A 15332-nucleotide genomic window follows, 5' to 3' on the forward strand; every position below is an offset into this window, starting at 1 on the left:
ATTCTGTGCAATAGGATTGGTAGCAGTTGGGAGGATGGAGAGGCCTTTCTGAACACAAGCATTTTTCCAAGATTTTTAAGGTTTTCACTATGTGTTAAGACAATGATAAGCAGTGATTGTTGTGGGCTCTGTGCTTGTTTGCTTCCCACGCACCTGCCCTTGTTTTGGGACAGCCCTTGGATGCTCTTCTCTTCCCATGCCCTGGTGGAGCCCAGCTTTGCAGCCCTCTGGTCTCTGCTGCCTGCTGGGTGTGGCCATCCCACCGTGGGCTCTGGATCACAAGTGGAATTCCTCGTTTACTTGAGCTTGGTGGCAGCAAGCCTCTTCAGCACAGATGCTGTTTGGGCAGTGCAGAGTGACAGAGGTGGTAAATCACATCACTGCTATCTCCTTGTCCAGTAAGCACTCCCATAAATTCCTTAATTGTGTTTTTTGTACAGGGAATTACAGACAAACTGTAATTTTGACACAGAGCACCTGTCTCTGCCGCTGGGCTCAGGCTTTGGGCCACCTCCAGCCAGTGTTTGGCTCTTTCCAGCGGCACCACGCTGTGTTCAGGAGCCAAACAAGAATATTTGTTCCTGCATCATCACTTTCAAAGGTATTCCCATCACTCCACTGGGTATTTCCCTCCATTGGAGGGCTTTGGGGCTTTAAGGTAAAGTTCTCAGAGCTACAAGTTCCTGCTGTGTCTCTCCTGGCTCATGGCCATTCCTGCTTCCTTGGCTGGTGTGAAGCCACCTCCAGGTTTTAACTATTAATATCTGTATTTGTTTCTGATGTTTTGTCCTGTTCCTGGGGAAATCCCAGCCCTCCAAACACCAGGGGAAGCTGCCTTTATAGTCCAGGCAGTGCTTTTGCTTGGCCCATGGGACCTGGCCCTGGCAGATCCACCACCCACCTTACAGAGCCCCACTCCCATGCTCAGCTCATCAGCTTTCCATGGAATAAACCCTGGATTTCTGAAACCATCACAGCTCAGTTTTGCCCCTCTGGGGGTGAGGAGTGGGGAGCACTGGAATCCTCCTTTCCTGCTGCTGCCTGGTAAGATCCTTCCTCTGCAAACAGTGAGTTGGGGTGCACGTGTGGGAAATTTGGCTTTTGCAGACCCTGGAGGGATGAATTCTTTGGGATGCTGCAGGATACCTTAGCAGGGTGGGCGAGTGCCACGCGGAGAGAGCCCAAGGCCGTGTCCAAAGCCTGGAGCGAAGCCAATCTGCACACGCAGTTCATGGGAGAGAGGCTGGAAAAGCTAATTACGCCGGGGGGGTAATTGCACCCTCTGCCAGAAAGCGGAAGAGCCGCTCCCGGGGTCGGCGGTGTCGGATCGGGGAGGCTGCGGGCGGTCAGGGAGAGGGAGCTGGGAATCGAGGGGAGCGGGGAAGGTTTGGGGTTAGAGGTTGGCTTCACACAAAGGAGCGAGCGGCTGGAAGCCGGTTCGACGCCGAGAGCCAATCGCTGCTGCGGCCCCGCGATAAAAGGGCTCGGAGCCGGCGCTGGGAGCGCAGGAAGCGGCTCCGGTGCACGGCCGTGGCCTCTGCGGCGGGACACGGGCACCCAGAGCCCCGGCAGCGGGCACGGAGCTGCCCTGCGGACCCTCCTGCTCGGCGGTGAGCCGCGGCCCGGGGGCGGGAGGCGCGGGCAGACAATGACGGTCCCGCAGTGTGGGCAGCGAGGGCTTCGTCCCTGCCGGGGATCTCCGGCGGCGAGAGCTGGGGGCAGCCAGAGAGAGCGGCGGGGAGGGACAGAGGCAGGCGGCCCGGGAGAACGGAACGGAGAGGAGGGAGGAATGCAAAGGGAGAGCCTCGGGAAGCGGCACCGCTGGTCAGGAGCCGCCCCGCAGACGGGGGCTCCTCGCCAGCCCCGGAGCGGAGCCCTCCGCACGCACCGGGAACTTCTCGGCTTCGGGAGGAGGCTCGGCCGAGGTGGTCGCGGGAGGCAGATTTGGGGGGGTCGGAAGGGAGGCTCGTGTGGGCCGGGGGCAGGCGGGGCAGGGAGGCGCTGCCGGGGCTGGGGAGCGGGGCTGGGGAACGGGGGCGAGCACCCCGTGCCCGTGTGAGCCCCGGCCGGGGGCTGGTGCCCGGCGGGGCGAGGAGGCCTCTGCTGGCTGGATCTGCCCCGGGGGGTGCGTATTTGGGAGCGTATTTCGGGGCTCACGCTCCCCGTTTGGGCTGTAATTCCCTCTTTGTTGTGTGCTGCAGTACATGCCGGAGGGGGGCTGGACAGATCCATTTTATTAAGCTGATCAGAAAGAGCAGAGATGGAAGAAAAACCTGTTAGATCCCGACTCCCTTATCCCCCTTCGTTAATGCCTGCCAATTCCCGATGGTGTGTCTCCTACCGCCTCATCCAGCCTGGATTTAAGCCTTTCCAGCGATCGGTCTTTTCATCGCTTCCCTGGGGAGGCTGTTGCATGACTGTGAGATTTAATAACAACACAAATGCCCTGAGCTCTGACATAACCCTTACCAGCCAGGGATCTCCCAGGGCTTCACAAAGGAGGGCAGCTCTGTTTTCATCGAGGGGAGGGGGAGAAAAGGGAACAGAAAAAATGAAATTATTTACCCACTGCCACCCAAAATTAGCAGCAGACTTAGCAATCAAGCCCAGGTCTCCTGAGTCCCAGTCTAGTGCTGTAACTACTGTGTTTTGAGCCAGCCTGATCTGTCTAATCCCCTTGGATCACTTCAAACAAGCTAAGATACCTTGTAGATCATATTTATGATCAATTTTCTGCTGATTTTTTTCATGTTGTGGGTATCAGGTTTGAAAAAGACCTGATAATCCAGCCCTGAAAATTGGGCTTTGTCCACCAAAGATGTCGTGTGAGGGCTCTCACAGGGAAGACATCTGGTGCCTCAGCTGAGCTGTTGTGTGTTTAAGGCCAGGAGTAGCACATCTGCAGCATTATTAATGTAGATTACAAAATAATTGCAGGGCAGTCGACCAAGCTTAGTCTGAAACAGCCCCAGTGTTAATGTCCTTTTTAAATGGGAGCCCTGCAAGAAGTGAATTCCCATTTCCAAGGTGAGGGTCTGTCAGAACCAGGCTCCTGGGCTTTGCAAAGTGTCTGGATGCATCTTCATTCTTATACAGCTCAAAATCAGGTTCCTGACCCTTTCTGGTCAGCAAAAATCCCATGAGACTTTTCATTAGGAAAGGGAATTCCTCTCCAGGTTTCCTTCAGTGGCTGACTCCTGTGAGTCTTCAACTACCTCCCTGGTCCTGGAGGGTGATGGAGTTTTTCTTTTCCTTTTCTCCCACCCTCAGCTCTTGCAGGGTCTTGCCAGGCAGCTGCCATGTGCCCCCAAGACGTGTCTGCTTTTCTCTTCCCAGTTAAGTCATTTTTATCTGCCATCTGGGGATGGTGCAGTGCTTACCTCACTCTTAGCAAAAGCCCTGGGATGGAAAACATTAAATCTGGACAAAGGGATTATTGCAATATCAATGTTAAGCACACTTTAGACACATTTCCCACTCCTCTGGTGTGCCCATAACCCTCTCCATATGGCCAGCTTGGGGTTTTCAGTGACAAGGTGCCTCAGCATCCTCTGATGGGCCTCTCCAAGGGATTGCTTTTCCCAGCACACATTGCTCCACTGGAATCTTGTGGATTTCAGAGAACCAGATCCTGTGCTGGGCTCTATGGCACCTTGGATCCTAAAAGGGAGGATAGAAGTGAAGGCTGCAAATAGCCAGGGCAGCTCAAAAAGACTGATCTTTGGAGAGATTTAACTACCAATATGATTTTGGTGGTGTTTCTTGCTTACATATTCTGCATTTGGACAGCAAACAGCAGCTTTTGTAGGGCTTGTGTGGAGGCAGGGACCATGGAAAGGGGTTGTGCTGTGTTTCGGAGTGCCTGGACCTGTACTCACTCCTACTCCTGCTACGTCTGCGTCTGCAGGTGGTGAAACAGCAAAAGCTTTTTGTGGGGTCTGTCGGGGCTCAAGAGATGGGCTCATCCCATGGCATCAGATAATCCTTCAGGTTGGAAAAGTCCTCTAAGATCATAGCATCAAACCATTCCCCCAGCACTGCCAAGGCCACCACTAAACCATGTCCCCAAGTGCCACATCTCCACGACTTTTAAACCCCTCCAGGGGTGGGGACTCCACCATAGGAAATGCCAGTCCAAAGTCTGGTGAGTAACAGGTGATATTCCACAAGAGGAAATCAGCCAAGGTAACACTGACAGGTTGTGTTAGAGGAAGAAGGAAATTACAGGCAATTACAGGTCCATTACCTGGAGTACCAGGAAAGGTTGGTTTCTAGAACAGGCTCTGGAAGAGTAATCAAAGTCTTGGTGTTGGGAAGCAGAATAAAATGCTGGGTGGTTTTAACACAGATCACATCACGTTGGCTCAGTGTCTTCCTTGGATTTGATAAATGACTTCTGAAACAACAGAGCCTCGTGATGCAGTGCCCCAAGGAAATGATTATTTTAGGTGGAGACAGGAAAAAGCACAGGGAAAAGAGAGCAAAATGGAAGGAGGACACTTGGATTCTTCCACAAGGAGGGATGTAAGGACACATCAGGCCAGAGGTTTTCAGGGGTGCTGGAGTTTTGTTTCAGAATACCAAGGTCTGAGATCTCCCAGGTGTGGAGCTGCCAGACCAGCTCACCTGTTTGCATCGGGCCACCACGGTGGCTGTGGCAACAGAGAATCCACCATATGAGAACAGGTTAAAAGGAATCTGCTTCTCCTGCTAGAAAAAGACTGATCAGGAATGTGGTTGCTCTTCATGAATCCCACTGAGAGGCAAATATATGGGAGAAGAACTAACGTCTCGTGGTAAATGGATATACATTTGTGTAGGAAACCAGGAGGTGATGTTTCCAGGTGGAGCATCGTCTATGGAAGAGATTAGGGAAGAGCTGGCAAGGGGAGGGAAGGACCATGAGCTGCTGTTTGCCTGTTGTGCTTGTTTGCCCCAGGTTTATGTTGCACCTCGGTGGTGCCGTTCTGCAGAGCTTCCAGGGTTTCTCCCGGTGAAGCGCTTTTGTCTAATGTCCAGCCTGAACCTCTCAACCTGCCATTTTCTTCTGGCACTACTGAGAATTTGTCTCTGCTTGGAAAAGTCTCTTCTCATCCTCCCAGCAGGATTTCTGCTCTGCTTCTCTGCTCTATCTGAGCTGCCAGTAAGACAAGAGATTCCAGGGAGCAGAGATCCCCTTCAGATCATGATTTTAAATGGATGCCATTAAACACAGCCACAATCCCAGGACTGGGCAGCCTCAGTTACTGCTTCTGGAAAGCAGATGAATCCCAGGACCATCCTTCTGGTCCATGGGCCCCCTCACTGAGAGGAAGGGGCAGGGACTGGGACCAGCCCAGTCCCCCAGGCCCTGGTGCTTCCAGGGCCGTGCACCTCCTCCTCAGGGGAGGCAGGGATGAAGGTGGGAGAGGGGAGTGGGTGGGCAGGGGCTTCCCTCGGGCTCCCCCTCGCTCCTGCGGGTCTCCCATTGTTGCTCTGACAAAGGCAGCCCTGTTCCTCCCCACAACTGTTCCTTGTCAGCATCCCTCAGCATTTCGGCTGCAGATTTCCTGCCCACTGGCAGCCTTTCAAGAGGCAGAACGTGGATGGAAAGGGGATTAGTGGAGCAGTGGTGGAAGGTGGCTCCCGGCTGTGGGGTGCAGGCAGGGTCAGGTCCACTCCCCAGGAATCTGATGGGCAGGGCAGGAGTGTCCCCAGAAGTGTCCGGATGCTCCTCCCTGGAGCCCTCCCCACTGTGCCAAGCCAGCAGGGACCTGCCCTGGGTCCCCAGTACCAATGAGGTCAAGTGGTTGGCTCAGAGCCATACAAGAGCCAAGACCTGAAGGGATTCCATGCCTAAAGTGGGAGCTGTGGCCCCTGGGCTCAATCCATCATCCCTTTCCTGGCACTGCTGTGCCTGGTTCTGGACTGGCCTGTTTGATGCTGGTTTTGCAGCACACTTTGTTTCATGGTGTGGGTCAACTGTGAGACCCCAAGACTGCAGAAACTGAGCCTTGGGAGCTGGGTGATTCCCAGGCTCAGGAGACATGCTCTTCCAGCTCCTGTTCACCTCCTCCCTGCACTGGCCAGCTGAGAGGGATTGATGGCCATGGAGCTGGAGGGTCGGCACTGTCCTGTGTGTGGGTTTCACTGATCCTGCACAGGATCTCGGGGATATCCATCCCCACAGCCATCAGCTCAGCCCATGATTTCCTGGGGGAAAGGCCTGACAGCCTCTCTGAGGTGTCTCCCCTGCTTGTGCCTGGCCATGTTCTGGGGACACTCCATGTCCTCTGAGGACGGAGGAGGAAGGGGGCCCAGATCCCCCACGCTGTGCTTTGCCTTTGGGAAAACCTCCTGCAATGGAGCAGTGATCCCTGCTGTAAACAAACCTTTCCCAGGGCTGCTAATGGGAACCATATGGCAGAGAGGGGCCTCTCGCCCTCCCAGTCACGCTCCTTTCCTGCTTCCCTGTGCCGGAAGCCCACCGGCTTTCGGGGAGCCCCGCGGCCAGCGCCGGGCTGGGGCCTGCTGGGAACGGGCTGGATCAGCACTGGGGGAGCCCTGGTGGCCCCTATGGAGAGGGGAAGGGGGAAAGGCTCCCTGCACCCGTCCTGGCTGCGGGAAACGTGATCCTTCAGAGGCAGGGGATTGGGGAATTGCCTTGAGGGGCCACCCCAGATGTTCCCTCTCCCTCCATCTGCCCCAGGGTCAGGCAGGGCAGTGAGAGGGGATGCGGGAGGCTGTTAGGGAAAAGGTCTGTGACCAAGCAACGTTGCCTTCCTCCCCTCAAACTGCTTGGAGCCCTCAGTCACTACGAAGGGCAGGATGAAGAGAGGCTGGAAGGCAAAGGGGTTCTCACCTTGTCCTGAGCCAAACACCTGAAACTGCTGGCACGACCAGGACAGGAGAGTCCTCCGTCCTGCTCTTCCCAGGCTGTGTAAGTGGCTAACGGCTTTAGGGAACAGAGGTTTGGAACAGTCGGATGCAGCAGTGATGGTGCCAGTCTCCCTGTGGGGCATGGCCTCGCCTTTCTGGCTTTGTCACTGGTGCCCACTGCACCCCTCAAAGCCAGCGAGCCCCGAGGCTGCCCGAGCCCTTGTGAAGCCTTTGTAACATCAGTGTGGCAGCGTGTCTTTAGGCACTGCCCGTGTCACTGCATTCCTCCTCTCTTGGAGTGTTGGCTGCCCTGGGCTCCAGTCCCAACCTGTGCTTCTGGGAAGAGCGATGACAGCAGCTGAGAGCCCCCAAGAAACCCTCCTGCAGTTTCTCACTTGTTCTGGTTCCCTTATCGCCTCAGCACACCCTTCCCCTTTGAGATTTCTGCTCTTGCCTCCTGCCCTTCAGCAGGAAGGAGGTTCAGCAGCTCCTGCTCCTGTGCCTGAAGGGCGGCTGCACCGAGGGGGCTCTTGCCCGAAACAGCGGCTGGGAGAGCGTGGGCACGGGGCTGCCAGAGGGTATGTGCATGGTGGGCAGAGGGATGTGGAGAGGAAGGGGCTGGATGGAAAACATCCAGCCATGGGGTGGGATCAGTGGGCTGGAATTGAAGGGAAAGGGGTTTGGGGGCATGAGAAGCAAAGAAACAAATAGTAGGTGGAAGTAATCATGTGCTTATCAGAGAACCCCTGAATGGTTTGGGTTGAAGGGACCTTAAAGATCATCTCGTTCCAACTCCCTGCCATGGGCAGGGACACCTTCCACTATCCCAGGTTATGGGGGAGGGCAAGAGGGGGGTGATGGAAAAACGGAGGGAAAGAAGGTGGCTGGAGTAGGGGAGGAAGATGAGCTGTGAGGGAAGGGAAGCTGCGGGAGGACAAGCGTTTGTAACAGGCTGGGGTGAAGGTGAAAAGCAGGTGAAAAGGGGGAGGGTTGTGTATCTGCGTTAGAGGCACGTGTGGGGTGGGGACACCCAAGTTTTCTGGGCCCCTCGTGTTCCCTGCAGGGTCTGTGCTGGGCTGTAGGACCCAACAGACCCCAGAGACACGAAGAGAAGGTCTTGTCCCAGGGAATGGGGGGCAGGGAGGGGCTGTGGCATTGGGCTCTGGCCCCCAGCAGATGCTGAGTTCGGCAGCAGCTGCCTGCAAGTTAGCTCGGAGAGCAGGAAATAACAACCCAACCGCAGAGAGACGGGAAATGATTTTGGTAGAACAGGGGGCTGGGGCTCAGCTGAGGCTGTGAAATGTTTGCAACCAGGGTTGTGCAGCCCCAGGGCTCACCCACCGGTGCCCAGGGCCTGGGGCAGAAGTCTTTCAATTCTGAAAGCAGCCACGAATTTTGGGCGCTTTGCTGGGTGTGACGCAAGCCTGGTGTCAGCTGCTGGGGGTTGGCAGCCAAAGAGGCCCCCAAGACCCAGGACATGTTTGCAAATGTCCCTGTGAGATGGGCACTGAGGAGATGCCCCTTCCCCAAGCCCTCCACCCTGACACATTTCTGCCCTGGGGCCTCTACCCCAGTCCTCAGGCAGCAGGAAGGTTTTTGGGGTGACAATATGAGGCCAAGGGGGTTCACTGGGACAGGAAAGCAGCCCCAGGCAGAGGGGGATGCTGGTTTTCCAGCCCCCAGCTCATCCCCATCATTACAGAGCCACCCCTTCACCCTCCTTTTTGCTGCTCTGCTCCTGCCTTGGCAGCATTCACTCAACCCCACAGTTCTGTCCTGTGTATTCAAACCAGGGCTCATCTTTCACGGGTGTTCTGAAGGTAAAGTGCGGTGGGGAAAACCCCTGGAGGAGCTGTCAGTGCCTTTTTAGCTCTTTTTTACCAAAAGGGGTGATTTGCAATGTGGGTGGTTTTTCCCCTGTGCTGGTCCCAGCCCTGTCAGCCTCGTCCTCCCGGGCACTCAGCACATCACACCGGGCCACAGCTCACGGGGCTCAGCCTGAGGGAGACGTGGGCTCCTCGAGAAGACAAAGTCCCCATCACTTGCTCTGCTGAGCTGTGATCGGTGAGAGTTTTCTGGGCTAAAATTAGACTAAAATCACAGTCCTTCCTCCAGCAACACCAGTCCTTTAGTGGCTGCATTACTGAAACGCGGGGTGCTGATTTTGCTGCCTTGGCTTGGGGTCAGCCTTGCTGCCAGTGGCGTGACCATGTGCCAGCAGGTGCTTCCATGCGTGGCTTTGGAGTAGAAACCATCACATCACCTCCCGGGTACTCAGAGCCCCAAACTCTCCAGCTGCTGTCACAGTATTCCAGACCTGCACCTCCTGACCATCAGTCCAGTTTCGTGTCCCTCAATCTCTCGGCTCCCTTGGGAAGCCCCCAGGCCAGAGAGGCTGATCTGACCCTGCGGAGGAAGCTTTGAGCTCCTGCAGAGCTGCTGGGCTTGGGTGATGAAACCAGCCCTACTCCTGATGACATTTCCTTTCCAGGTGTTGCAAGACGTTTGTCTTAGACATCTCTGCAGAAATATCGACCCACGGACTTCAAGCTCAGGATTAAACAGACGGAGAAGGGAAAGGAACCATGTTCCAGGCCACGGGAGCCGCCAGCCCACCCCCAGCTCATGTACGTGGCATCCTGTGGTTTGTATGGGAATTTCAGCTGGGTTTTGGTTCTCAGGGAGGGAGGGTTGTGTACAGAAGCTGTGTTCCCGACCTGACATTTTGGGGTGATCAAAGGCACAGTCACTGCTACTCAAACAACGGGACTGGGGACAGGAATGTTCCAGCAGAAGGTGCTGTTTGCTGAGCACACTGAACGCCAGCTCAGGCTCTGGCCCATGCAGAGCTCTCATCCCGTGCTGTCTTGAGTTGCGTCTGTTTGTTTGTGTTTCCATGGCTTTCCGTGATCACAATTGAGAGCTTTCGAGCTGCTTAGGACTGGAGTGATTGGAGATGGAAAAACATAAAGGCTCAGGAACATCTCCTGCTGGGACAGGATACGGCCCTTCCCCGAGGGAAGATCTATCAGATATGGAATAGATCGTGGCCTGATCGGGGCCAGGAGGCTGCCGAGAAGTGACGAGCAGCCCTGGATTGCCGTAGCCTTGGGAACGGACGCAATCCCAGCTCCAGAGAGGCAGCATTTTCCTTAGCTCTGGTCAGCTGAGCCTGGAAACAGCATATTAAATCCTAACCCCAGGAGAGCACCTGCAGTTGTTCTACCAGTGCCAAGGGATGCAACTGGTTTTACACGGCTGGAGCCTCCTCACTGCCCATGTCCCCCTGTTGACTTTGGCTCCTGCTCACAGCCTCATGGGAGTGAGAGGAAAATCACGTCCCTGACCTCAGTCAGTGAGAGCAGCTGGGAAACGTCTGAGGAGGCAGCTCGGCAAGGGGAGAGTTTCCTGTGCGCCTCTTAGGCAAACTGTTTCCAAAAATACAGAGGAGAAACGATGGGGAAGGACAAGGCAGAAGGAGCAGAGGGTGGGGGATCAGCCTGGGGCAGAGAGGGGCAGTGCTGGGCAGGCAGGGCCAAACTGCAGCCAGAGGAAGGACAAGGACAGCAGGGTGATGTCCTGGGGTGACATCCTGGGGTCACACTGCCCCAGCCTTGGGAACAAGGAGTGAGGAAGATGAGCCAGCCCTGACTGGTCACCTTGCTGGAGTGCGATTGCCCCTTGGATCCCAACTTTGGGAAGGAGGGAGCATTTCTGCCAGTGCCAAGGAGGGTGAAACTCTTTGGGGTGGCTGCCGGGGATGCAGCGGGTGCTTGTGCAGGTGCCTTGGGGAGGGTGCAGGATGTGGAGCAGGTCAGGGAGGAGCAGGTTTTTGCCAGGGGCTTGTGCCAAGCTCTCATTTGGATTTCTCTTTCCCTTTTTAGGAGGCCAAGAACAGCTCAGGAGGCAGCACAGTGCAGCGCTCCAAGGTACCTTTGGTTTTTCCACATCATCCCAGAATGGCCTGGGTTGGAAGGGACCTTAAATCTCATCCAGTGCCACCCCCTACCATGGGCAGGGACACCTTCCACTGTCCCAGGATGCTCCAAGCCCTGTGGAACCTGGCCTTGGACACTTCCAGGGATGGGGCAGCCACAGCTTCTCTGGGCAGCCTGTGCCAGGGCCTCATCCTTCTGATTCATGGCAAGGGTGGAAGGGCCAAAAGCCCAAGGGCCAAGCTCCAATCCAGCCCAGCATCAGTGGAGGGGGAGGGAGATGGGGCTGCTTCCTGCTCCCCAGTGCTCCAGTGAATGGCGGGCAGGGAAGAGGGCAGTGCAGGGATCCGGGGTGTCCCAAACGCCTTCCTCATTCTCTGTCTCCCTTTGCTCTACCCTTGGCCAGTCCTTCAGCCTGAAGGCACAGGTGAAGGAGATGTGCACTGCCTGCCAGAAAACCGTGTATCCCATGGAGCGGCTGGTGGCCGACAAATTTGTCTTCCACAACTCCTGCTTCTGCTGCAAGCACTGCCACACCAAGCTCAGGTGAGCCAGGCTGGAGGCTGTGGTGGGACAGGTGTCACTGCAGCTCTGCCAAGACCCTCCCACACAGAGCACCCAGCCCCTATCACAGCCCCTCGCTTGGCCAGTAGCCAGAGCCCCCCAGCCCACCCATCACAGCAACACAAAGGTTTATCTCCACACCTGGGCCCAAGTCTTAGCTAAATCCCACCTGCTATGGAAGGAGAGATGTTTCCCCCTGGGAGCAGCCTCAGGGGAACAGGGAGCTGAGCCAGAACCTCCTACTAGAGGACACAGAGCTGAGGCTGAGCTCCCCGGGGACCTCCCCATCTCAAATTACAGCAGCCCCCAACAGCCTCTGCTGGTGGGAGGGGGCTGCTGGCCCTAAGGGTCCCCTCCTGCATGTTCCCTCCTCTGCTGTCCCGATGCCCCCAGGCCCCCCACACTTCCCCCAGGCTGCAGCGAAGTCTCCATGCCCAGCTAACCCTGCCCTCCCTCCCCAGCCTGGGCAGCTACGCCGCGCTCCACGGGGAATTCTACTGCAAGCCCCACTTCCAGCAGCTCTTCAAGAGTAAAGGCAACTACGACGAAGGCTTTGGGCGCAAGCAGCACAAGGAGCTGTGGGTGCACAAGGAGGTGGAGAGCGGGACCAAGTCGGCGTGAGCGGGGCCAGCCCCCGCTCCTGGAGCCCAGCTGAGCCGGGCGCTAACTGAGCTGATGTAAAGCAGGACCTGTGGGAGGGGAGGGAAGGGGGGGGTAGCCCACCCCTCTTTGGAGGGTGCTCAGAGGGGTCCTGCAGGCCATAAGGACAGGGCAGAGGTGACCAGGGCGCAGCCCCCAGACCTGAAGCCCTCTCTCTGCAGGCCCCTCTCCCCAGTGAGATCAGAGCAGAAGCAATTGCCCCCCACGGGACCCCCAGCCCCGTTGATCCATTTCAGGCCTGTCACCATGGAAAAGGAGATGAGCTGGGGGCTTAACCAGCTTGTGAGTCACAGCAGAGCTCCCAGCTCCTGCCACACCAACCCTGCATTGCTGGGGCTCTGGAAAAGGAGGGTCCTTGGTTTACATCAGCTCAGTTCAGCTGGGATGGTTCAGCCTTAAGGATGTTGCCCTGCCACTGTTTAACAGTGTCTCTTTTTTATATTTGCCTTCGACTGGTACGTTCTGCGCCGGAGCCTCGCGGCAGCTTCGCGCGTGACACATGCGCTCCTTTATTTTTGTAATACAAGGTTTCCGAGCCTTCCCTGTCTTGTCCTGTGTTCCCAGGGGCCTGGGGAGGTGGGAGCAGTGGTCAGCTCTTTCTCTTACTGCCCAGGTACTGTGGAAAGAGCCTCTGTCCATGCAGGATCAAGGAAGTATTCCTGGATACCTGTATGTAATGTTATGAGTGAGGCTGGGAGGGAAGGGGATGGAGGGAAGGGAAAGAGGCAGCCCAGCCCTCTTTGGAGAGTGCTCAGAGGGATCCTGCAGGCCATGAGGACTGGGCAGAGGTGACCAGGGTGCAGGCCCCTGACCAGAAGCCCCTCTGGGGCCCCCAATTTTTTGGGACCCGAACCAGGATTTCAAATTCCACATCAGTGTTGCCCTGCGAGCTGCACAGCCCAGCTGGAACCTTCCACCAGCTGCCGAATGGAGCCCAGACCACCCTCAAAGGGAATTCACTGGCCTGTGGATCCCCCAGGATTAAATCCACCCCTTTGCTCTGATATGTCTCACTCTCTCCCCTCCGCAGCAGTGGCCATCGTGCCCTGTCCCTGCCTCAGTGACTCTGCTGGGGCAGGATGGGCATCAGTGCTGGGCTGGCTGGTGCCACACAGGTCTGGCTTGGGTCCACCCCATATCCAATGCCCTGGTTTGGACAGCACAGTCCATACAAATTAATGATCCCAGCAAGCCCTGCCAGGCTGCAGAGACAAATGCAGGAAAACCAGGGAAAGTGGGTGAGTCTGGTTTTAATTATTACTTACCTCTTTCCTCCACACACACTTTGCACAGCTGTGCTCAGGAACCCCATGTCTTTCAAATTCTACAGGAACTGAGCTTTTCTGAGCCTCTACATAGAGCAACAGGCCGTGATAGCAACAGAAAGAGCCCCTGTTCCATCCCTGACTGATACCATCAGCTCTGCTGAGCACATCCTGTCTGGGAGAACCCAGACACAGCCATGGAAACAGGAGATAAAGAGGGAAGAGGGAGAAAGATGGGGATGGGTAGTCCAGAGGAGGAAGAGATGGCACAAATAGAGATGTGCTATTAACCCTGGTCTCTGTGGTGCTCCCCCTGCTCAGCACAGCCCTTCGGGGGCTCAGGGTGTGCAGCCACAGCCAGTCAGCAGCTCCACAGCGGAGATGTCTCACGGTCACAGTGACATCTGATTTTGGGGACAGCACCTGCTGGATGACCAGAGGAGCCTGATGTTGGCCAAGTTATTTCTCCTTTTTACTGAAGGGCTTTTAAAGGGGCTCCTGGGTGGGGATGGCCTGGGGACACAGCCACCACCAGGGACTGCACACAGACCCTGGCAAGGGTCCCAGGGGGATTCAGCCTCACCAAGAGCTTTGACTGTCCCCACCACGCAGGTGCTGCCAACCCCCTTCACACCAACATGCAGGTGGCAGATTTACATCCTAAAAAAAGCCACCCCTGAGCAGCCCTTGCCAAGGGGCTCGTGATGCTGCAGGCTTGGGGCCCCTTCCCCGGCCCCTTCCTTCCTCAGAATGCTCAGAAAATGAAAGCGGAGCCCTTGGTTCTGCTTCCTGCCTCTCGCTGGCCTCACTTCCCGATTCCCTCAGCTCCCAGGCTGCTGCACAGCGAGATGAGCAGCATTTTAACAATACCAGATGATTTTGGGGGTAGGGAAGTGTGAAACCCCCAGGTTTTAAAGGCTGGGTTTTCAGTTAGAAAGAGACCATTAACCCAGAAAAGTAATGAAATTGTATCTTTCCTTCCCTCCTCCAAATTGAAATTTGAGATTTTATCTAAAGGCCATTCTCCACCCATCCTTCCCTGGGTCCTGTCCCTGGTCACGAAAGCAGAGATTGGAGCTGCCCCTCGGGAGGAGCTGTGGCCCCTGGTGAGGTCTGACCTCAGTCTACTCCAGCTGAACAAGCCAAGAGCTACGGGCACAGAAGGTGTCAGAGAATTCTGCAGCATCTGGCAAGAGAAGCAGGAGCTGGGAGATCAGTTCTGCCTGCAACCCTCTCGAGGATGCTGCACATTTTGCATTTGGTTGTGATGAACTATTTTGGCTCCTTGTTGGGGGCACAGTGAAAGCAATACAGCAGCAGCTCCACGGGAGGATATTGCCAGCAGAGGAGCCAGAGAAGCAGCACAAGCTGCAGCCACAGCCGGGGATGCCACAGCTCCCGGGGGTTCCAGGTGGATGCAGCAAGAGCTTGAGGGCAGTGGCAGCACAAGAACAATCCCTGACTTGGAGCAGAGCACGGAAAACAGCCCAGAGCCACCTGCAATTCCTCCTCTCGGAGGGCAGAGCTGCTCTTGCCACCCAAGAAACAAATGACTGATGATCAACACCCTGCATATCACACCCCCCACACCTTCCTTTTGTGCTTCCACACGAGCACGGGGCTCAGCACCAACCTGCCCTCCAGCCCAGGGAAGGACATTTTCCAGAACATAAGAATCCAAGCCAGTCATGTAACAAAAGCTGTTTGGGGAAAAAGAAAAATCAGTATGAATCCATATAAATCCATACACATCCATACCATCCAGATGTCCAGTTCTGGATGAGATAGCACCAGGCAGAGCTCAGCTGCAGAACCAGTGACATGAGAGCAGATTGCTGGATATAAGCAATACACCCACACCTGAGCAGTATGAAATCCAGAGGACACTGCTCCTGGTTCACACTTTACTACCCCAAAAGAGCCACAGCCGTACAGCCAACCTCTGTAGAGATCTTTGTATTTTATTTGCTTCAGAAGTGGATTTAGAGAGGAAATGTACCTTAAGTCCCCTGCCCCTGGGCCATAAAACACTCATAGCACAAATTACCAG

General features: G+C 55.9%; 1 protein-coding gene across 3 annotated transcripts; it reads left to right on the forward strand.

The window, feature by feature from the left end:
* Nucleotides 1-903: 903 nt before the first annotated feature.
* On the forward strand, nucleotides 904-12558 carry LIMD2 (LIM domain containing 2). 3 transcript variants are annotated; one of them, XM_010414041.3, is made up of 5 exons: nucleotides 904-1044; nucleotides 9350-9485; nucleotides 10743-10787; nucleotides 11200-11339; nucleotides 11819-12558. In XM_010414041.3, exons 2-5 carry the CDS (start codon nucleotides 9444-9446, stop codon nucleotides 11976-11978), a joined length of 387 nt encoding a protein of 128 aa, XP_010412343.1. In that variant the 5' UTR covers nucleotides 904-1044; nucleotides 9350-9443; the 3' UTR covers nucleotides 11979-12558. The 3 variants fall into 3 exon arrangements, with proteins under 3 accessions (XP_010412343.1, XP_039420434.1, XP_039420435.1); XM_039564500.1 differs by lacking the exon at nucleotides 904-1044 and adding an exon at nucleotides 1343-1610; XM_039564501.1 differs by lacking the exon at nucleotides 904-1044 and adding an exon at nucleotides 1633-1925.
* The last annotated feature ends 2774 nt before the right edge of the window (nucleotides 12559-15332 follow it).

The sequence above is a fragment of the Corvus cornix genome, chromosome 23, assembly GCF_000738735.6.
Source record: "Corvus cornix cornix isolate S_Up_H32 chromosome 23, ASM73873v5, whole genome shotgun sequence".
Taxonomy (NCBI): Eukaryota; Metazoa; Chordata; class Aves; order Passeriformes; family Corvidae; genus Corvus; species Corvus cornix.